The sequence below is a fragment of the Canis lupus genome, chromosome 3, assembly GCF_003254725.2.
Source record: "Canis lupus dingo isolate Sandy chromosome 3, ASM325472v2, whole genome shotgun sequence".
NCBI classification, from domain to species: Eukaryota; Metazoa; Chordata; class Mammalia; order Carnivora; family Canidae; genus Canis; species Canis lupus.
The window spans coordinates 18,438,430-18,461,560 of record NC_064245.1 but is presented as its reverse complement, the minus strand read 5'-3'; the positions used below and the strand labels follow the sequence as shown (position 1 = coordinate 18,461,560).

Sequence of the window (23,131 nt, the reverse complement as noted above, 5' to 3'; positions counted from 1 at the left end):
CCTGGGACTCCAGGATCACGCCCCGGGCTGAAGGCGGCGCTAAACCGCTGAGCCACCGGGGCTGCCCTGGTTTCCCTAGTTTTATATTTAATTTCATATATATAAATTTAACCAGTTCTATATTTCAATCTTGGATAAAGCTTTCAATGAATGCTTTAACTACAGGGCGACAGGTGACTGAATACAGAATCAGCAAACATAAACAAATTACCTATTTCAACTGAATATGGGGGAACCTAAGCTGCTTAATTAACCAAGATCCTCAAGACCTAAACTGTCATCCAGATGACTGCCATATTTCCAAAAATTCCTGCTTGCAACCCAAATCCTGAACATGGTTTTCCTTCTACTACTAAAATAACCTTTACTGACTCCTCCTTTGACCAATGCCTTCCATTAAGACCTAGAAGAGCTTTACCTTATATCAGCTTCAGATCCATAAACCCTCCTTTCCAGCTTGATGCCTCCCATACATCCTTTTACCAACCATACTCCTAAACCCAAGCTTCCTTCCATTTCCTAAGAATTTAAGAGTTTTTTTCTTCATTCAAGCAATTCCCCCCCCCAAAAAAATCTTCACAAGGGTAAATTGAAAAAAAAGTTTTCCTAAATTTTACTTTCAAAATGAGTCTTTTGAGTCTTCACTACTCAACATGTGCTTTCTCAATAATTAAGTGCTTGATATTCTATTTCCATTTAATATATTTTTCCCCAAACATCTAGTTTTTCAATATGTTGCCCCCCTAACTATAGACTAAGATTATTAGCTTCCAGAGGTATGGCAACAAACACTAACTCACATGGAATAACATAATACAATGAACACCAAGCTAGATTAAGCATAAGTGTTTAATCAGTGCTTTTGCTGCTGAGCTTCTGTAATCAATGTTTTTGCTGCTGAGCTTCTGAATTCTAGATATTATCTTTTAAAGGTCTTATCCTTTACACCTTGAGATAGTATATAAAAGTCACTGTAAGGAGACAGTATAATCAAGTGGTTATGAGTAGGCTCATAAGTCAGAAAGCTTACGATTAAATTCCAATTCCAATTCATGTTACCTGGAACAAGTAACTTAAACTCTCTGAGCTTTTGATTTTTCTTGCATGTAGAAAAACGTTAATCCCACAGTATCCATCCCAGAAGGTTATTAGATTATATGTATATACCTATGTGTACACCTGGTACACAGCAGCACTTAATGTTCCTAATTTTTTAAAGACATTTCCTTTATAAAACTTAGCTGCACAGCATACAGTATTCATGCAAAAAAAAAAAACAAATCTTTCTATACTTTCATCTAAGTGCAAAGGAAAAACAGGTAGAAACAATAACCTGGTTCCAAAGATGTAACATATGGCAAATTGTGCTGGTTAACTAAGCTATCTTTTTTTCCATAGCTCCAAACCACTAGTCTATGCTCAACTGCATAATATGGGGATTAGAACTGTGCAAACTACATTTCTCCTTTGCTGACTTTTTGTTAGCATCCCAACAAATGGGAGGACTAGAAGAGTGAAACAAAGGCAGAAGAGAAATTTTGCTATTTCCTGCTTATTTTTCCTGTCAAACTTTCCCAGGGCAAAAATTCATTCCAGTAGCAGCACTTGGTTCATCTCCAGTTTATCATTCCCCACCAGTACTAGCAGTACTCTCTCCTCAAATGTCCCTAAGTCCCTGCATTAAAGGACCTTTTCTCCATGCTTCTAATTTCTGGTAACCTCTATCTTTCATTCCCTTGGCTCTAGGCATGGTACTTGCTTTAGCTAAGTGTTCCCCTTCTGAATTTTTTCTTCTCCAGTATCAGATCAACCTATTGCTCATCTAGCCTATTAAAACATCTAGTTGTATCCTTTTTCTTTTTTTTCAAGATGTATTTATTCATGAGAGATACAGAAAGGCAGAGACAGGAGAAGAGGCTCCATGCAAGGAGCCCGATGTGGGACTTGATCCCAGGACTCCAGGATCACAGCCTAAGCCGTAAGACAGCTGCTCAACCACTGAGCAACCCAGGCGTCCCTACTTGTACTCCTCTCATCTGAAATCTGACATTGATATTATTCAGAAAGGGGTAGCAATAAATTTTTTTTGCCTTTTATATAATGTCTTTATATATTACATAATTTAAATTTATTTAAAGTGATTTTAAAATTTTTGCCTTCTTCACAATGGTGTTCAGAACACTGTAAATAACTTTTTCTTTTTAAGAATACATCACTAGTAAATCCCCAAGAAAATTTACTTCCAGGGACTAGAATCAGATATGTGGGCACATTGATGTGGGCACATTAACTAAATCTGAAAGTCTTCCATAAAAGGCACATAGGTTCTTTAGAGAGTAGGCTCTGTTGTCGTAACAAAGGTGAAGGAAAAGATCTAAGCTGACAAATCCTAAACTATCAAAGCTTACCAAGACACCAGAAGAGCAATAAACTAGACAAGTTTAGCAAAAACCAACTATTTTCTTACATCATGAAATGCACTGCATGAAATAGAACTATAACGATAAATAAGACTAATACCCACCACCACCTTTCTTCTATTAAAGCAAATTCACTATTATTGCTATCTCTACCAGCTATTTTACTGGCCCTTCAACTCTACAGATACTGATTATTAACACTGAAAAAAATTATTCATACCCTTCTGCAGGAGGAAACTTCCACAAATATTAAGAAATGACGTGAGCACTTTTCCCTCAGCCCTCAGTAAAAAGAGAAGAAACAAAATTACTGGTATCCCTAAGAGTAAGTACTTAGACATTAGGAATAAAGAAGTTATCTCTGTAAGTGAGAAAAAGTAGCTTGGATTTTTATTCCAATAAAGTGGCAGAAGACAAGAAAGCCTAGATTGATTGATTAAAATTTTATTTATTTATTCATGAGAGACACAGAGAGAGTCAGAGACAGGAGAAGCAGGCTCCATGCAAGGAGCCTGATGTGGGACTTGATCCTAGGACCCCGGCCGGGATCACGACCTGAAGCAAAGGCAAACGCTCAACCACTGAACCACTCAGGCATCCCAACCTAGATTTTTTGTATCTGTTTTAGTCTTTATTTTTTTTATTCTTTAATTTCCTGGAAATCAACATACTTTGTGATCAATACATAGAAGGCAATTCATCAGTAAGGGTGATAAAAATTTTTTAATTTCAAAGAATATTTGCTGCCCTGGATATTGTTACTACTGTGACACTTATTTCATATTCAAAATTAAATTTTAGTATGATGAGCAATTAGCTTACTTTCTACTTAACTATTTGAAATGGCATCATTGTTATGTTGTTCCCTACTGATTTGTTTGTAAAATTTCTAGTGGGTAATTCTTTATGTAATACTCTCAGAAGCACACATTTCAAGTGCCTCAAATTATTACTGTACTTTAAATTTAAAACAAGAAATCTAAAGAAAGATCACTGAAATAGACAACTTTCTTCCAGAGAGCCCATACCATCAGGAACCAGATTATTAGTGAAGGATCAGCAGAGGTACCAAATCTATCTCCCATAATCATTTGTTTCCCCCACTAACATACATTTCTGTAAGGCAGAGGAGCCCACTAATACCTGGAAATTCTGTCTCTACTGTTTCCTGGTGAATCATAGAATGTTCTTTTATACAGGTAAAACTATCTTAAATGATTTCTGTGGCTTAGTTTTCTACTTTCATCATTGTGACGTTTAATTGAGTGATAATTATTGTAACAGATCAAAATTCCAAAATTTCAATCTTTCACTTTGTCAAGAAACCAGATGATTCAAACTGTACTCAATTAGTTTAAGAGGGAAATATCCAGATTTAACTGTCATAACTTATGTTAAGACACCAGAAATGCTATAGAACATAATACATGAGGATAAATGGGTCTATATGCACATTTTCTCCTTCCAAACTGAAAGACATGACTCTTAAAAAAGGAATTATGCCTCAATTGAGTCGTCATCTTGTACTGAAACATGAAATGCTAAAGTTACAATGGAAAGATGTGCTATTCTATTGTTATTTGTATTTCAGTTTTTGTTTCTGAAACTAGTAGTATAAAGAGAAAAGATATAAGAAAGATACCACTGGTTATAGGTATTTGTAATTATAAGACAGAAAATTTACCATACTTTAAAATACTACTAAAATAAACATTTTATTAATGAAAGTCTGTAACGTGTACATCAAAACAAAAGTGACTGCTGATGCCGAATAAAAAACTTTCAGAGAATGTATACCACATGATTCAATTTTTTAAACTTTATATATATATAAAAGCTGTACTATAAATACAAAGTTAACCTATTAGAGTGCTAACAATACTGTTCATACAAAGAAACTTAACAGTAGTAAAATATGAATACATAAGACACTTATTTTTGGTCCTTTTGGAAAAAAAAGAACTAAGTTGGGTTTTTTTTCTTAACATGGCTCCAAGCACAAAAATAGAATATGAGATGAGAACTGCAACATTCTTAGTGTTTATCCTTGTAATTCTTTAAATGTCACCAGTCATAATAGCAATGAACTCCTCTTGATTTACTGTGGTAAGAAAGAAAATGTAAGTCAGAAATATAAATTTTTTTCACAGAACAATACTAGTATTTTATATTAAGTATCTTCAAATTCTACATTATGCAAAATTGTTAATAAACCAAGACATACTGTTTTGCTTTTACTTCTTTGATAGGAAGTTGATCATGTTTACTAAGTACAGCCTCATGAGTACAAATATGTAACATGTGACAAATATAAATTAATATTCTATAATATTACTGAAAAGACATGATTTAAGTTATAAAGAAGTCCCTCATAATCATAATATGTATATACACTTACAAAAATATTTTTAAAGCTTGACATTTTTAATTTCTTAAATGGTTAAATCTTCTTTATAATCTTTATTCTACTAGTTCATTTAGTAAATCCTTCATAAATAAGCTTAAATCTATCATGCATATATATTTGAATTCTTTTTTTTTTTGTATATTTGAATTCTAAAGGAAAATATATTAGATTTAAAAAGTCAAATTGCTTTTTGAACTTTTATACATTTAAAAGCCTACTAAAAAACCAAAAACATAAATAAAAAAAATTGAAACCAGCTCACCAGACTTCAAAGTATCTAGATACAAATTTAATCTTAATTAGCAAGGTAATATAGCAACTATACTACATGGATATAAATACAGAAATAATTACTCATAAAAGGCAAACTGTTAGTTTACCAAAACCATCAATAAAATTCAGTTGGAACTTACAGTTTATATAGTACAAGATTTAAGAAAGCAACCTAGAAATAGGTAACAATCTTATTAAATATAATTTTTTTTAAAGATTGTATTTATTTATTCATGAGAGACACAAAGAGAGAGGCAGAGACACAGGCAGAGGGAGAAGCAGGCCCCATGCAAGGAGCCCTACATGGGACTTGATCCTGGAATTCCAGGATCATGCTCCGGGCAGAAGGCAGGCGCTAACCCGCTGAGCCACCCAGGGATCCCTAAATATAATTTTTTAAATGTATATATACATATACACACAAATTAATAGAGATGTTCAAAAAAGAATGTTTCTTTTTGGTAAAACAGGTGACTTCATGGGCTCCAAAACTTAACACATACCCTAACAATGCACAATTTATGAATGATCATTTTGATAATGATAACAAGAACAATGTAATGAGGAAAAAAGAAACCTGGGTTCCAGTCAGAGCTCTGAGACAGAACAGTTCTGTGTCTTAATTTCTTCATCTAAAAATACTGAACTACAAGATGATCTTTTATGTTGTTTCTACCTGGTAATAAACAGACACCAGGGTTCCTGTTCTATTGTATCTTGCAATTTAAATGAAGATATTAGGTGATATTATAAAATTATTTTTAGTTTTCTTAGCACAACAATGGCATGATAATTATGAAAGATAATATCCTTATTCTTAGCAGATGCATGCTAAAATGTTGGGAAGGTCAAGTTCATGATATATTTTTCAAATGATCCAGAAAAGAAATCTACTACAGACAAAGCAAATATAGTAAAATGCTAATTATTGAATCTAAGTAGAAGGTAGAAAGGTGTTCATTGTATTAAATTAACATTTTTTTCCTCTGTGTTTGAGAAGATTCATAAGGAAAAGCTAGAAAAAAATTAACCAATAAAAAAACATTGAGATAAATATGTACATCAAGAATGAAAAAAGTATACCGGTTCCAGAAACCACAAAGAAAATCAGTTTCAATAAATTATGTAAGTCATGTTTCATAACTGAAACAGAGAACTATTGCTGTATAACACAAAACATGATCTATTATTAAAAACCACATATCTGTGTTGAAAAACATCATAATGGGAAAAATCATTACTTCTGAGAAAAATTTATGTAAGAATAAATCTTGACTTGGGCTCTAAAATAAAAACAGGATTTGGTTTAACAGGAGGTGGAAAGAAAGCTAGGGTAGGAGAACACCATCAGCAATAGTTAAAAAAAAGAAAATAGTGTGAAAATAAACTTGAAGGAGTTAAGAATGAGATGTCCAGAAGCTGAAAATGAATCAGAATCCAAAGATTCCAATATTAAACATCTATAAGACACTATGACAGAGTAGAACAGAATATATAACCTGTAAACTTTCAATGATCTTACAAATTGTAGTAGTGATCTTTAACTTTGGCACTTAAACACATGTCTCAGTATGTTATGAAAGCTATGGCCCCTTTCTCTCCTACTTTAAAAAAGAAAAAAATAATAAGGGAAAGGAGAGGAACTGAGGGGGAAAAATTAGAGAGGGAGACAAACCATGGGAGACTAACTCAGGGAAATGAACAAAGGATTGTGGAAGGGGGGATGAGCAGGGGGTTGGGGTAACTGGGTGATGGGCACTGAGGAGGGCACTTGATGAGATGAGCATTGGGTGACATACTATATGTTGGCAAATCGAACTTCAATAAAAACAAATTAATAAGAAAATAAATTAAAAAGTACAAAATATATAAAAGTTTAAACAATCTCATCATTACACACTTTCATTTAAGAACCTGTGACTTAGTAAATCTAGACTGAGGTATCTAGACCAAAACAAGAAATAAAGTATGTTTTTAAGGAAAACAACATAAAGTAACCTCGAATGATTTGACTATAAATTATTTTAATAGCATAACAGAGCCATGATTAAATTATTCAAAATATGGAATACATGATTTGTTCCTTAAAGACCTAGAACATTTTTCTCTCAATCTGTAAAATTTCAATACTCAAATTTCAAAATTAAGTTTCATGTATCTACCTGAAACCACAAAAGTTAACTTTTCTTATATTTATGTATGAACACTTTAAAGTATTGTAGCAGTTAAACATATTTTAATCTATTCTATAATTTCCACAGCCTAAAAACAGATTACTTAAAACCAAAAAAGTAGAAAGCTGAAAGGAAGAATGTTGCTAAGGAAAGTAAATGAGCTCCTCAGGTACCAGTGAGCCTTTCAGACAATTAAGAAAACCTGTAATGCCTTTGTACATTTAGTTTCATAACCTTCTCTATCAATATTTATATCAAGTTCCTATATTTAATGTAGCACAATGCCTCCCTTTAAATAGGCACCTGATAAAATACTTACTGAATCAAACACTTCATTTTCCTCTACACCGTCTTTTAAAACAAAATTTTCATAAATCAATCATTCCATAGTGTATATCTGTCTTTTAAATAAATATTTTAATAAAGATCTTATTTCTTTGAGAGACAGAGAGCACGAGTGGGGGGAGGGGCAGAGGGTGAAGGAGAAACTGACTCTGCTGAGCAGGAAGCCCAACGTGGGGCTGGATTCCAGGACCCCGGGATCACTGACCTGAGCTGAAGGCAGATGCTTAACGGACTGAGCCACCTAGACGTCCCCACTCTGGGTTTTTAAATGCTGCTTTTATTTTTTCAAAAGATTTGGGCAGCCCAGGTGGCTCAGCGGTTTGGCGCCACCCTCAGCCCAGGGCGTGATCCTGGAGACCCCGGATGAAGTCCCAGGTCGGGCTCCCTGCATGGAGCCTGCTTCTCCCTCTGCCTGTGTCTCTGCCTCTCTGTGTGTGTGTCTCTTGTGAATAAATAAATAAAATCTTAAAAAAAAAAAAAAGATTTACTTTTATATATCTTGAGAGTGATAATGGGGAAGGGATTCATTCTTTCTGTATCATTGCCACAGCTCTATTTATATTTTACATTGTATCTTCCTCTCCTTTAACTCCTCATTCACCATATTTATTACTCTATATACACAATCTTTAAAAAATTTCATTGCTTCTAAATACTAAAGTGTGAAAAATTCATGAAGACAGAAGAATTACTAAAGTCTACAAAAAAGACAGTAAATACTATGATCTTTACTAGTTTAACATGTACAAAGAAAACAGGTTATATCTAAACCAAACTGCAGCCAAAAGTATCCAAATTAACAAGTTATTATAAAATGTGACTTGTGCTTTCTCAAAAAATGGGCAGTTTTTCATATAGCTGCAGAGATCCATATAAAGCAGTAGTCCAAAGCCAGACGAAATAGATTATAGCTCTCATTGTTTCTAAATATGAAAATGCCTTTCAAGAATAATTTCCTGGACTTGCCATAAGAGTTATACTTAGTATGCCTTGTTTACGAAGTAGATAATGTCAAATAGCTACTACAAATTCTGAATAAGTATTTTTATCAATTGCAAGAGCATTTACACATATAAATAAAAAATAGCAGTATATGTATTGTATACACTGGCAATACTATTATTCATATGGTCTACAGACAATATTTGATGCATACACCTAGACTACATGCAATACTTCAGGAGGACCCCATCCCCAGAAACTCACATCTCAGATTGGAAAGTATTAGATTAGTTGAACTTAATATAATAAGAACACCCTCTCCACACACAAAAAAGACAAATCTTAACAATAAAAGACTATGCATTACTGTATTTTATTTGTAATCAATCACTTGCAAAAATGAGAAAAAATGTTATCTGCCTATTGATCATTTGAATAAGTACAGTAGGATGCCCAAGCAACAGTTGTACAGTCACTTAATGTAAAGCAAGCATTGAAAACCAAAGAAATGTTTTAAAGATGCACTAAAATCTTCAAGCAATGGAGCACAGGTGTGAACTCAGAGATTCAAAAGCAGCAAACAAAGCAGACTAACAAGGGATGCGAGAAATGGGCACATTTTCTAGGCAGTTTCACATCAAATTTGAATTTAAGAGGCAGCTTCCTAATTGTTATTTTCTTCTAATGTCAAATGAGGCTAATAACCAAAATCTAATTTGCATGTGCCTAGTACAGGAAAAGAAAATAACTATCTTTTGACACAGGTAAAAGCCATTACTAAAGATTTATGAACTAGACATACCAAAATTCTCTATGCCACTGAAGATAGTACCCTTACAGAATGGAGTTGCTTTAAAGCTAGTTTAGGGCAACAGCCAACAACTGTGGAAGACACAAAAATTTTTAAAATATTAAGGGAGTGGATACTAAATCCAAATATTAGAGTGACATCTTAAGAAATCATTTAAATGTCCTCAAGTTTTAATCATCTTTGTTTTAAAATATAAATAAATCTATCAATACCATTTAAAGAACTAGTATTACAAAGTATTATAATGCTCAAATAATATTTATGTAACTATGAGAAAGTATAATAATGCACAATTCTAAAGGACAATCTACAAACCTGAACTAATACCTAGTCGCTACTGTCTCACCTCCTTATTAAAGCATGCCAGTATTTCCAAGGTAATATATGTATTATGTATATATATATAGTTGATACTGTATCAATATATAACTACTGTAATACATATTCCTGCTCAGGGCTTTAAATCAATAAACATCAGAACACTTACTATGTTCAAGAAAATGCAGGGGAATATAAACATAAGTTAAGATACAAAAAATGGAAAACAAGCTTCCATTTAAGCACCTTCAAATATCTTCCTTTAATACTTAGAACCACCCTGGAAGGTATCACCATTCTCATTTTAATAAATGGGAAGCCAAGACTTAGGAAACATTGAAAACTTGCACAACCTTACATAGCAACTACATAAGTGGTAGAGATTCAATTCGAATTCAGATCTCTATGATTCCAAAGCCTTAGGGCTTTCACACTATGATTCCATAGAGCTCTTATGGGACTTACAATATACTAGAGAGATACACATACATGTAACTAACAGAAGGCATTGCATAAAAGTGTCAAAATACTTTGTTCTTCTAAATGATTCACAGAGACCACTAGAAAAGGCTTTTGAGAAAAAGATGGGGTTTGAAATGATCCAGAGAGAAAGACAAACATTAATTAGCAGACAGAAATTGGCAATTAGAACATCCGAGGATTAAGGAATGGCATGACGAAAAAATGCACAGTATATACAAGTGTTTTCAGGATAGACTGTATTTGGTCAAAGTCTGTATGTGTGGGAGGTGAAGGTTAAAGGAGAAAAGTGGAAGACCACAGTGGAAAATAAAACCAGATAGTTAGGGCAGAACATATCTTAGAAAGCTTTGAAATTTACTCTGTAGGCACTGAAGAATCATTCAGCATTTGAAGAAGGTAATGACATCATCAAACCTGTTCTTTAGGAAAAGTTATCAATAGATTAAATTAGAGGGTAGAGTCCCACAGGCTTAGAGGGCAATTAGGAAGTTAGAGGAACCACATCTGCCTTCTTCATTGTGTAGCATCAGTTAGCACACAAGGCACGGTATCCAGCAGGCATTCAAAGAAATAATGAATGAGGCTATGATAAAATTCCTACAAAGAAATTAGGGCCTGAACTAGGGCGGCAGCAGTAAATAAAGATACAAAAAAAGATTCAAAACATTTAAAGGGTAGAACCAATAGAACTTACAGATTAGAAGTGTATGTAGGTTAACAAAGAAGGCATTAAAAACTGATAGTTTATTGAGTATCTGAAATTTTGGTGATGCTTCATCCTCGAAGAAAAGTACCTTCTTGGTACTCATATTACTGGAACCACATATTACAAACAGTACAGTTGGTTTTAAATCATTCTGAATTAAATTATGTGAAATGTTTATGCAAAAAGCCCATTACAAGAAGACATTTACACCAAACACAGACAGTCTGCAATGGGTCTTGAAAATCATTTGATTTTAGAAAAATTTACTATATGCATATATCAGGAATAATACCTGGAATATATGTTTTACCCAAAACTTACTTTCTCCATCACCATCTTTATCAAATTCTTCTATCATAGCCCGAAGTTCTTCATCACTCATGTTTTCACCCAATTCTCTGGCAACACGTCGCAAATTCCTCAAGCTTATTTTACCTGAATCATCATCATCAAACAGTTTAAATGCCTTTAATATTTCTTCATGTGGATCTCTTTCCAATATCCAGTCTGTCACTACAGTTAAAAAAATTGTTTTTAATTTAAAAACACTTTGTAATCACAAATGCATTCATCTGTTAAATCAACTAAGTATTAGATGAAAAGTTATGAATCTTTCAACATTTAGTTTGATAATAAACTGCCAAATCAGAGCCCAAGAAACCAAAAAGATAAACGTGAAATTACAAATATGAAATCCATATTTTAAAATTTAATCTTTACATTATCAACAATTCATCCTATTACAAGAGTAAGCAAAACTAACTCACATAAAGGCAAAATAAAACGGATTATATACCATATTTATTTAAGGTCTACTATTATCAAGAATTGTACTAGGCTCCACTGACAGCAAGCACAAAAGTCTAGGAGTTTGTTACTTAGTCGTAGAGATGATATGCCAACAAAACAATTCAGACTCGTTAGATAAGAAAAGTTGGATGGCTGAACTTAATAGTAACATTACTGTTCTCAAATTAAATTCAATTTAAAGGAAAAAAATCATGACAAATTAATAAAATGCACTGCCAAATTGATAAAGACACAATGTCAGATGAAAATTCCGCTGATATCTTCATGATTTAAGGAACTTCCTGGTTTTCCAAAACACAAAAACTAGTTTTCAAAAGGACCATGATTACAGTAATAAAGTCCCTCCACTGAAAAAAGAAAAAGAAAAGGTCTGGAAAGATATCCCAAAAGCTATGCCCATTTTGTTCAGCAAGATAACTCTCAGACAACTAAAAGTGAGAAATATCAGATCTCAATAGTAATAATGTATTTTGGTAGGCTAAGTGTAATAATATCTAATAATATAGTAAGCTTAAACAATATTTTCAGTCTTTAATCAATAGCCACAATAAAAAAATTTTTTTTCACAATAACAAAAATTAAAAAATTTGTGGTAGAAAATTTTTTAAGTTACTAGATCAAATTCTGAAAATATCTAAGTAAACATCTCTGAAGCAATTCCACATGCTAGTTGACTACTACAACAAAAATTATTTATGACTTTCACTGTGCCATTAAAAATAATTCAGTCTTGGTGAGGTTTATAGAATCATTAAAAACTTGCACCAGTGTTTGTAGATGGAAAGTACTGGAATGTTTAATGCACCCAAAAGGAAGAATACAATTCAAGCCCACAAAAAATTATTATTGTTTTGCTGCAGTGTCATATTTGGTTGAGTAAGCTTTATTTTTTGTTTATTTTTTTTAGATTTTATTTATTTATTCATGAGAGAGAGAGAGAGAGAGAGAGAGAGGCAGAGACACAGGCAGAGGGAGAAGTAGGCTCCATGCAGGGACCCTGACGTGAGACTCGATCCCGAGTCTCCAGGATCAGGCCCTGGGCTGAAGGCGGCGCTAAACCACTGAGCCACCAAAGCTGCCCCTTGAGTAAGCTTTAGAATAAGCACCTATTTGAGCTAATGTTAAATCGTCTACATATATATATTTAGTAGTTTTCTATTATCCATTAATTGTACCCAAAAAGTCTTTCAAGTAACTAATTGAAGTATATTACTATAAGTATGCAAATCACCAAAGCTCATAAATATTCAATCAAAAAGGAGTTGGCATATATACAGCCATAACACCAAAATAAAATACCATGCTTAACTCTATGGCTCATACTCAACTTATTTTGAATTTAGTCCCAACAAAAAAGCAGGACAAGGAAAAAAAAAGTGTTAAGAAATTTTCTTCACCAATTAAATAATTTACATGACAGGTGAACCAAAAAAGCAGCTTGCTGAAAGTATTAATGTACTTAAAGAAGCAACAGGGTGATGTGGGGAACAGATGGGGCTCCAAGATGTATAAATTCTTATCCCACTAGTGCTTTAATTGTGTTAGTTACTTCAGACTTATGTGTATATATAATCTTTTATCAATACTTTGCCTTAGAATACAACTTTTCTTGGGAATTATAAATACCCATCATTCTGGACAGCTAAAACATTGTAAATTTATGGTGACTCTCTTCCATGCTTTCATGCTCTACTCCTATTCCACAAAGTAGAATTCAATTACAAGAAATACACTTTTTTTCCCCAATGAAAATAAATCACTAGCATACAGTTAAGGTGTGTTCAACCTAATTCACAAATCTCTGTCCTTGTAATTCTGTTTTTAAAAAAACTTATTACCAGAATTATACTTCCTCAAAATAGTAGGACCTACACATTACAAAAATTACTTAAAAACATAGCACATTAAAAGTTTATCAAAAATCATTAAAAGTACTGCTAGAAATATAGCTTCAGGTGTATTTCTCACTGCCTTTTAGGTTTTTTTTTTTTTTAAAGATTTTATTTATTTATTCATGAGAGACAGAGAGAGAGAGGCAGAGACACAGGCAGAGGGAGAAGCAGGCTCCATGCAAGGAGCCCAACGTGGGACTCAATCCTGGGACTCCAGGATCACACCCTGGGCTAAAGGCAGGCACTAAACTGCTGAGCCACCCAGGGATCCCCGCCTTTTAGGGGTTTCTATCCTAAAATACAAGTTACTTTAAACTTAACTTTTTTTTAAAATAAAGTATCTTTAAAAACAAAAAGATTTATTCATTTATTCCTGAGAGACACACAGAGAGAGGCAGAGACACAGGTAGAGGGAGAAGCAGGCTCTATGCAGGGAGCCCGATGTGGTACTCAATCCCAAGACCCCGTGATCACACCCTGGCCGAAGGCAGATGATGCTCAACCCCTGAGCCACCCAGGCATCCCTAAACTCAACATTTTGGAACCCAAACTCCTCCTACTATCACCAAGATAGTGTTTGATGCCCCACCTCCAAAAAAGATAACAGCACATTTAACAGATAGTCTCCCATATTTGAAGTCTGAACATTTTGAATCCCATAAACCTAATCAATGATTAATTACCAGAATACTGAGGATACTACCTTTTTTACTCTTAAATGTGTGTCTTTTCATTCTCACCACCCTCAGCATAAAAAGTCTATTATTTTCCTGTCTGCAGTCTCACTCCCCTGAAACCCATCTTTAATACCCTCAACAGTTACCTTTCTAAAATATATCATCTTCTCTTCCTCAGAAACTTAAAATGATCATCTGCTGACTAAAGTCCATGCTTGGGACGCCTGGGTGGCTCAGCGGCTGAGCATATGCTTTTGGCCCAGGGCATGATCCTGGAGTCCTGGATCGAGTCCCGCATCGGGCTCTGTGCATGGAGCCTGCTTCTCCCTCTGCCTGGGTCTCTGCCTCTCTCTCTGTGTGTCTCTCATGAATAAATAAATCTTTAAAGAAAATAAAGTCCAAGCTCTACATCTGATGCAAGACTTTACCTATTTGACCCAATCCTATCTTTCCATTTCCCTAACTTCGACAGTAAGAACTACCTGAAGTTTCTCAAACATACTATATACTTTTACTATACTGCTCTTTGTTGCTGTTTTCTTTGCCTGCAGTGTCTTTCTGTACTTGCTCCCACAATCTCAAGATAAAATGCTAGTCACATTCCCAAAGGCCCAAATTAAAAATCCCCTCTGCAAAGTCTTCTTCAATTGCTCGAGACCAGGAAATGACAATTCTTTTTTTGTTAAAGGCCAGATAGTAAATATTTTAGGTTTTGTGGAGAGTATAAGGTCTTTGACTCAACTACCTTATCTGCCAAGACAGCACAAAAGCAGTATAAAAGACGAGGTACTGTGGAAGCAAGAGCTGAATTTGGCCTAAGGGGTGTAGTTTGCCAACTCCTTCTCTAAACAAAATTATAATTTACCACAGAACATTATAGTTTGTTATTACCTACATTCAAATAGTAAGCTCCTTGAAAGAACCTTAGTAACTTTTAATTCCTCTCCCTCAACCCATTGAAGTACCTAATACCAAAAACTTCAGCAAATGTTTGTTAAATAAGCAAAGCAAAAACAATAATAAATATTCTTTTCTAAATAGGCAATGGAATGATTAGTTTGTGCCCAAAAAAAGAGGGAGTACAAATATCTAACTTATCTTGGTCTTATTTTGAAGGAGCAATTCCTAAAACGCCTTTGTTACTCACTAACCTCAAGCTGTCTAGATTCTTAAGTTACATTAAATATATTTTAATATTTTTTTCTAACAGTGGAAAAATTCTGGTTTAATATTAGACTTCCTCCAGAAATAGCTGTGGAACAGTATCCTTCAATAGTAATAGATAATACATAAAATTATGTATTAACCAGAATCAAATGTTCTGGTTCAGAGTTACTTGTTCCAAAGTATAAAATAGACACTCATTTGTGGTCAGTTATCATTGAAAAGTAATTAACAAATGGAGAAAATATACAGTTCTTGGCTGTTTGATTTCTAAACAGTAATAAATTTTTATTTGACTACTGGTATTTTCAATAGGTAGCCTTTAAGATAGCTAAAGTATGTGCTAAGTTGGTCAAAAGTTCTATCTTTCAAAGTCAGAGCAGATGTTTAGCCATGGTCATTTATTCTGGAAAGAACCCAGTATCAGCGGCTCCAATAATAACATAGAAAAATGAAGGGTAAGGAAAGGGTGAAGATGGCATGGGACTCTGACTTCAACTGCTAATAAAATCACATTTTAAAACTGTATTTACTTAAGATGTTATAATATGTTGCATAAAATCATTAATGACGATGATACAATGCCTAAAATAGCCTGCAACTATGAAAAAAATGTAATCAGAAAAACATGAATACAAGACTTTTTATGTTCAAGTGGATACATACACAATTATTTCCGGGTACTAAAGCAAAGTGAAACAAAGACAATTTTTTAAAGTAATAATAACAAATACTAAATAGTACTTACTATTATAGCTAGGACCCCTTCTAATAAACATTTGACATATTTTATGTATTAACTTATTTATTCCTCCCAAAAATCACAAGATACTACAACTATCCCACTATATATAGCTGCAAATGAGTCAGAGACAAGAAAAATGACCAAGTCATACAAAAACCAATATCTGAACCCAGGCAATTTGGTTCTAAAATGTCCATGATAAACCACTACATTGTATCAAATGTGCCTGAACTGTAGCTCTTTCCTAATAGTATCATTGCCACTATATCCTAATACCTGTTTCTATAAATTAACAATCTAAGTTGGAACTTGGACTAAGATCACTAACTGTAGAAGAACTTCAATAATGAAAGACTAAAAGAATAAAGATGGTTCCCTCCCCCTTCTCAAGTAAATAAGTCTACAGATTAGGAAAAACAACAACAATAACAACAATATGCTCCCCAAGAGATGAGCTGCCTTTCTAAACAGTTATTTCTTAATTTATAAAGTGGGGATATTCTGTGTTGTTCTTCCTTTCTCTTTTAGGTTTATCCTTTAATTTTCCTCTTCCTCACCTTGGTTTTGAGTTTTCAAATTAAAAAAATAAAACCAATGATTTAATGATATGAATCTATCTTTTCCAAACTCCCATTTGTTTTTGCTTTCTGTACTGCTTCATGCAGTACAATATTCATGCTGAATATTTACACAAAAGGTTTGTAACTGGATTTGTTTCTAAATTTTTAAAATATCTTAAAATAACTATATGCTTATATCATGACCCATATTAAGTATTACTGCTTTAGAAAATTAAACTCTGAATAGATGCACATTCTATGTATAATATTCTATGCAATATATTTAAATCATAATAACAAAGGCCTTGCTTCCAGAATCTTCTATTCTAAAAAAGCTTGATATATGCTATAACTAATTCACTAAAATCAACTATATAAAAATTCAATCATATTAAGCTCATGACACATTATGCTTAGTTGGTTATTCTAAAATGTTTTCTCCTGCTTGAGTTTGCCAAATGCCTTTATTACAATCCTCTCCCCATTCTCAACTTTAAACAGATGACTTTATTCACTGAGATCAAGTCATACAGAATATGCAGCCCCTTATAAGCTTTGTCAACCTGAAGGCATGCACTTCATCTTCAGCCAAAGATACCAAATGCTATAGGTTTTCTCTTCTCCCACTCTGCCAACAAAAATCACACACCAGAATGGTCTTAGGAAATATTTTCCAAACAAAAGGATACCAAATTTTCTGTTTTAGTCTAAGAAAATAATTTTTTGATCACCTTTTTAGTTTTATCACATGATATAAACTTAGGAAGACATCATTCCACAAAAAGCTACATAATAGTTCCTTAATTAGAATCTTCAGAACAAAAGACAAAATGATAAATCCCATAGTGAAGCTGTAAATCTTATTTTTTTCTTTGAAAATAAGTAAGAAGAGTGCCCCCAAATCCCTATAATAATATCTACATTATACAGCAATGTTCAATAACAAAATTCCATAACCCAGAGAATTAAAAAAAAACTAATATTAACCAGATAATTTCCTAACAAGTGCTAATTACAAAGACTATTAAAATACACACCAACTTCATTAAAATCTTCAAAGGTGATTTTCCCTGTGGCTTCTCTGTCATAATCTTTAAGAATCTTCAGTACATCAGCTTTTTTTACATCAAACCCCAAGGCTCTCATTGCCACCTTTTGGATTAAAAGGGAAAAGCAAATTATAAAGCACTCTTTCAAAAGAAGTGACTTCCAATTCTTAAATAAGTTTTTACAACTTAAGAGATGTCAGCACATTAATAAAACATTTAAATCTTTTGCAAGTTTTATGTCTCTTAAAAAATCAAAGTGATAGCTTTTCTCCACTACTGAAATAGCAACTTTTTCATTTACATATCCTTTTTTATATGACAAACCAATCAAATGTTTATAAAATACACCATACAACACTGACTTACTGTACAAATCATTTTAACAAATTATTTGTTCTCAAATGATTACCAAAATGAAAAAAAGTATAGCATAAATATTAAAAATGTATACAACAGAAGAGATAAAAAAATTAAAGTAAGAGTTATCATGAGACTCTACATGATTAGTTATTAAGTAAATAGTCCAGGCCCTGAGTTTAAAGAAAGAAAAAGATCTTGTTACTATTAACAAAAAGGAGAGACAGGATACTGATTAAAGAAATCTTACTCGGAAAGGTTCCATTTGTTCCCTGATATATGGATGAAATAAAGTAGAAGAGCACTGAGAAAAGGATGACTGGCATTAAAACAGATACCATAATATATAGGCTTAAGGACAGTGAACAGAGCAGCTTACCATACCTGAACCGGAAGAGCTCAGGTGGAAACAAGTCCTTAGCAATGAGAAAAGTAGGTAGTAGTAAAAGTGTGGGGAGTATTCAATAAAAATCAAAGGAATCTGAACTTTATGCAGTGTACAATGAGGAGCCACTAAAGGTTTACGAACAATGAATAATAGGAGGAAAGAGTCTTAGAAAGGTGAATCTAATGGTAGTATACAGAGCGAACCAGAAATGGAGAAAACATTTAAGAAGATCCAGGTATGAAGTAAGATCCCAAACCAAGATAATAACAATGGTAACAAATGGAAGAGACAGGGCAGCCCGGGTGTCTCAGCAGTTTAGCACCATCTTCAGCCCAGGGCGTGATCCTGAGAACCTGGGATCGAGTCTCAGTCGGGCTCCCTGCATGGAGCCTGCTTCTCTCCCTGTGCCTGTCTCTCTCTCTCTGTGTCTCTCATGAAAAAATAAATAAAATTAAAAAAAAAAAAAAAATGGAGCTACCAAAATGTCGCCTTTCTCATGCTGAGTGTGAGATCTGTACTACCCTAAACTTTAATTTTCCCTCACATCTTTATAAATAATTCTAGGCCCTAAAGTTGACATTTTCCCCCATTAGCACTGCGTTGACATCAGACATCACTTATATTGTTTGCACTAGAGAAAGTATGTACAGAATGTATTACTAACGTGTTCCAATTAAAAGAACACTCTCACAATGTGAAAAAAGAATGAGTCATACACAAATGAAAAAAAAAAAAACCCAGCAGTGGCAAAAATACAGTAAGAACTGTTTAAAACCTATAGTTTGAAATCTTTTTATTACATGAGTGAAAATAAGGCCCTACCATAGTAATATACTTTTATATTTAAAATACTATTCGCTTCACAGTGTGAAAAGGAAAGTCTAAAAAGATGCTAGTATTTAATTTTATTATAGCACTTAACTGTGAACATCTCAAATGGTTTCATATTTCCACAACCAGTTTAGTTAAAATACTTTAGATGGGTTATTTTAGCCAACTATAGAAAATGCAAACAATTTTAACAGAAAAATATACATTTTAAAGTACATTATTACCTTTAGTTCATGATAATCTATTGCTTCATCTTTGTCTGTGTCAAACAGTTCAAAAGCATCTTTAATTTCTTGTTTCTGTTCTTCAGAGAGTTCTCTTCTTTTTTTTCTCTTTGTTTTGTCTACTACAAGCTCATTTCTATGAAATGAGAAGAAAAGTCTATTCAGTCTACTTTAATTCTATTCTCCTACACATCTAGATAATTAAAATTTCAAAATGCGACAAAGAAATTAAACAAGGAAGAATTTTTTTAATTTCTAAAAAGGAATTATTTGAGAGAAAAATGAAATTTTTCTTCCCATGAGTCAAAGCCTTGCTCAATCCATAGTCTAAGCTGCTATAAATCTGCACTTTCCAAAACTGAAAAGTGTTACATGTTATTATAAGAAAAAAAGGACCTAACTTTCTTTCCTTCTGGCTTTGTATTTATTCTGATATTAATGTGGAAGAAATAACTGTGAATAAAAAAATTATTCATCACAGAAATCGCAACAAAACTAAAGCACTCCTACTTATTAACATTACTCTACAACATAGTATTAAACTAATCAAAGGAAAATTCATAATTGAGGATCATTGCATATTTGGCTTACTTTTGAGAGCATTTATAAGTTATCAAAATTACTACCAAAAAAAGCGTATCACTTAACAATTAACTTACAAAGTTTGTGGCATTGTGGGTTCAAAGTGATTTACAGTACACATTGCTAAGTTTGGGGCTTTATTTATAATTTCTTCCATTGATATTAACAAATCAACCGAAATACTGAAGTCTAAATATACCATGAAAATTAAAAGCCAAAACAAGAATGTTTGTGCTAATTTTCTATATTTTTTAAATTTCTTAAAAGGAATTATTTGAGAGAAAAATGAAATTTTTCTTCCATGAGTCAAAGCCTTGCTCACCCCATAGTGAAGAGTCCATGGTTTTCTAAATTTCACTTGTAAATTTAGATATAGCTTCTCCTAAATCCTGGAAATTTCTTGAAAGTAGATTTTATTTAAAAAGGCAGAAATGGGGATCCCTGGGTGGCCCAGCGGTTGAGCACCTGCCTTCAGTCCAGGGCGTGACCCTGGGGTCCCGGGATCGAGTCCCTGCACCGGGCTCCCTGCATTGGAGCTTGCTTCTCCATCTGCCTGTGTCTCTGCCTCTCTAACTCTCAAGAATAAATAAATGTTAAAAAAAAAGGAAAAAAAAAAAAAAAAGCCAGGTATGTCTTAAGAGATACTCATCTTAGTGTTCCAAAATTTCGAATGGTGCCGCAACATCCGTACAAGAAGTTTGAAACCAATTTCCTAACACTTTGAAATGTAAAGCCTAGTTGATTTTATTTAATAAAAACACCTTACCTATTTGCCTGTGTTTTGCTTTCTAAAAACCTACCACAAAACCGTCAAGAGACAGACGATCAGAAGATGACCAGGAGACCTATAGTAATAAACAGAGCGGGGGGACAACCTTTCACAAGACACCTGACTTCGCGCGAACAGGGACCCCAGTCCCCGCGGTCACCTTCTCTGGACGGCCAGGTCAACAGCAGGACCCGCCACGGGGTCGAGGCAGGGCTGCCACCATCATCTCCCAACCCAAAGCCGCACCTGTTCAGAAAGGCGTAACCACCTTTTTTTTTTTTTTTTTTTTTTTTTTTTTAAGGTGCAACGTGTAAAAACATCTAGGTGCTGCTGCTGCTGGGGGCAACGAACGGGGTTAGAGATTGGAAGTCAATGAAAGGATAAACAAAACTAAAAAAAAATTTTTTTTTGAGAAATCAATTAAAGTCATTTATATGGGTCGCCCGTTATATCTTAAAGCAGGGCCCCAGGATAAGAGCAAGGAAGAGTTTAAAGCTCTTTCCAAAATTTATAGCTCGGTCTGACGGCTGCAGGGGCTGCAGGGGCTGCAGGGGCTGCAGGGGCTGCAGGGGCTGCAGGGGCTGCAGGGGCTGCAGGGGCTGCAGGGGCTGCAGGGGCTGCAGGGGCCGGAGACCCGGAGGGCGGAGCTGAACCCAGGGAGGCTCCCCGGCCTGACTTCGCGGAGAAACACCGCGAGAAGAAGCATCGCGATATTTCACTCCCTCCTCCCAACTAGAAACCCATCTCCTCGGTGGTGCAAAGCCCGACGCGCTGATACAGACGCTAACTACCTCGGCACAAATGCACGGGACTCCTCACCTGCGGAGCACCAGGGCCCCCAGGGTGAGGAATCCGAGCCAGGAAGGCTGGCCGAGGCTCCTCGCCCTCATCCCAAAATGCATCCCCTTCCAGCTCGCCTCGGCCCAGCTACCTCCCTTCTACACACGCCAGCCCTGGGGCCCGCTGCGAGGTGTGGAGGGCATTGCGGCCTCCTCATTACCGACCTCAGAGCTAAACTCATTTTCTCTTCGGACAGAGACGTTCCCCTCGAGAACGACTTTAACGCCCTGCCCAAGGCAGCACGACTTCCACAAGCCGTTCAACAGACACCAACGACCTCAGCGGCCTCAAGGACCTCCCACAAGGTAGACGCTTCGGAGTCGGATTGGTTGACGTTGCTAACAGCCCGCCCATTGAGGCGGAAGCGTCCCTGGTCCTCTGCTCTCATTGGGCGTGCTTCGCGTCAATCAAAGAAGCCGCTCGTCCCTCTTCTTCTGCCCCTCCTCCCCGCCCTTTATTGGCTTGTTGAGGTTTCCCGGAATCCTTTGCGGAGCGAGGGTCCAGGTGTCTGCGTGGTAGTTTGGGCGGTAGGTGGCTGCACCTTGCCTCCCGCTGGGTGACCGCCGACGAGATGGACGGCTCCGGGGGAGAAGGGAGGGAGGGAGGAGAGGCGCGCCGCGGGGCCAGCCTCCTTAGCCGAAGGGAGGGAGCGGCTGGGGAATGAGGCCTGCCGAATTTGACTGCGCTGTGTTCTAAAACCTTGGGTGGCCTGAGTCCATGGGGAGTTTGTTTAAAACGCAGATTTAAACGTCCCGTCCTCCCAATTCTGATTTTAGTAGGTATGAATTTGCATTTTTTTCCCCCTTACAATCCCACGTGCTTTTAAGGCAGGTGCTGTCGCTTATAGATTGTATATCTAATGGGTTGGATTATTAGGCTACTTACGGTAAAGCGGCACTTGACGGTACCTTAGCTCCCTTCTCCCTCCCTGAAGGGATCTGTTCTCTTGCATCCTTTGTTTTACAGGGTTGGAAGCTGCTTATACACGTTATATTATCTTAAGCTCCAAACTAAGTTCTTGAAGCTCACCTGGGTAATTTGTTTACTTGTTCATCACTCCTACTAGGCTTTCTTCAAGTGCAGGATGGTATCTTTCATTTAACGCGGATCCCAGTGCCTGATACGGTGCCTGATGCACAGGCGCTCAATGAATATTTGTTGCGTTGGGTGGGATCTTGCTGTGAAAACCCACAAATCACTGAACTAAGTTGTAACCCTTATAAAGGAGTGAAATAGCCTGAATATGGCGTTGAGGCAGGGTAAGGGGGAAGATGTATAAACACTATGGGCTATGTATAAAGGATATATATATATATATATATATATATCCTCAACATATATATGTTTATATATGTTTTTATATA

The 23,131-nt window shown here is 35.1% G+C and overlaps 2 protein-coding genes and 1 long non-coding RNA gene across 4 annotated transcripts in view; 2 read left to right on the top strand and 1 right to left on the bottom strand.

The window, feature by feature from the left end:
- LOC112654143 (uncharacterized) overlaps positions 1-21,306 on the top strand; it is a 54,709-nt gene extending 33,403 nt beyond the window's left edge. Inside the window, exon 4 of the long non-coding RNA XR_003132831.3 lies at positions 21,229-21,306. This is a non-coding gene — a long non-coding RNA (uncharacterized LOC112654143). The remainder of the gene's footprint in view (positions 1-21,228) is intronic.
- Positions 2,849-22,070, bottom strand: CETN3 (centrin 3). Of its 2 annotated transcripts, XM_025437558.3 has the most exons (6): positions 21,932-22,070; positions 19,577-19,712; positions 17,765-17,879; positions 11,201-11,392; positions 9,364-9,443; positions 2,849-4,521 (listed from the first exon to the last, which is right to left on the bottom strand). In XM_025437558.3, the coding sequence occupies exons 1-5, from the start codon at positions 21,946-21,948 to the stop codon at positions 9,373-9,375; spliced, it is 531 nt and encodes a 176-aa protein (XP_025293343.1). In that variant the 5' UTR covers positions 21,949-22,070; the 3' UTR covers positions 2,849-4,521; positions 9,364-9,372. The 2 variants fall into 2 exon arrangements, with proteins under 2 accessions (XP_025293343.1, XP_025293344.1); XM_025437559.3 differs by lacking the exon at positions 9,364-9,443.
- Positions 21,963-23,131, top strand: part of POLR3G (RNA polymerase III subunit G) — a 103,159-nt gene continuing 101,990 nt past the window's right edge. The window contains exon 1 of the mRNA XM_035714438.2: positions 21,963-22,072. The gene's annotated coding sequence lies outside the window, so the exon portion shown is untranslated. The remainder of the gene's footprint in view (positions 22,073-23,131) is intronic.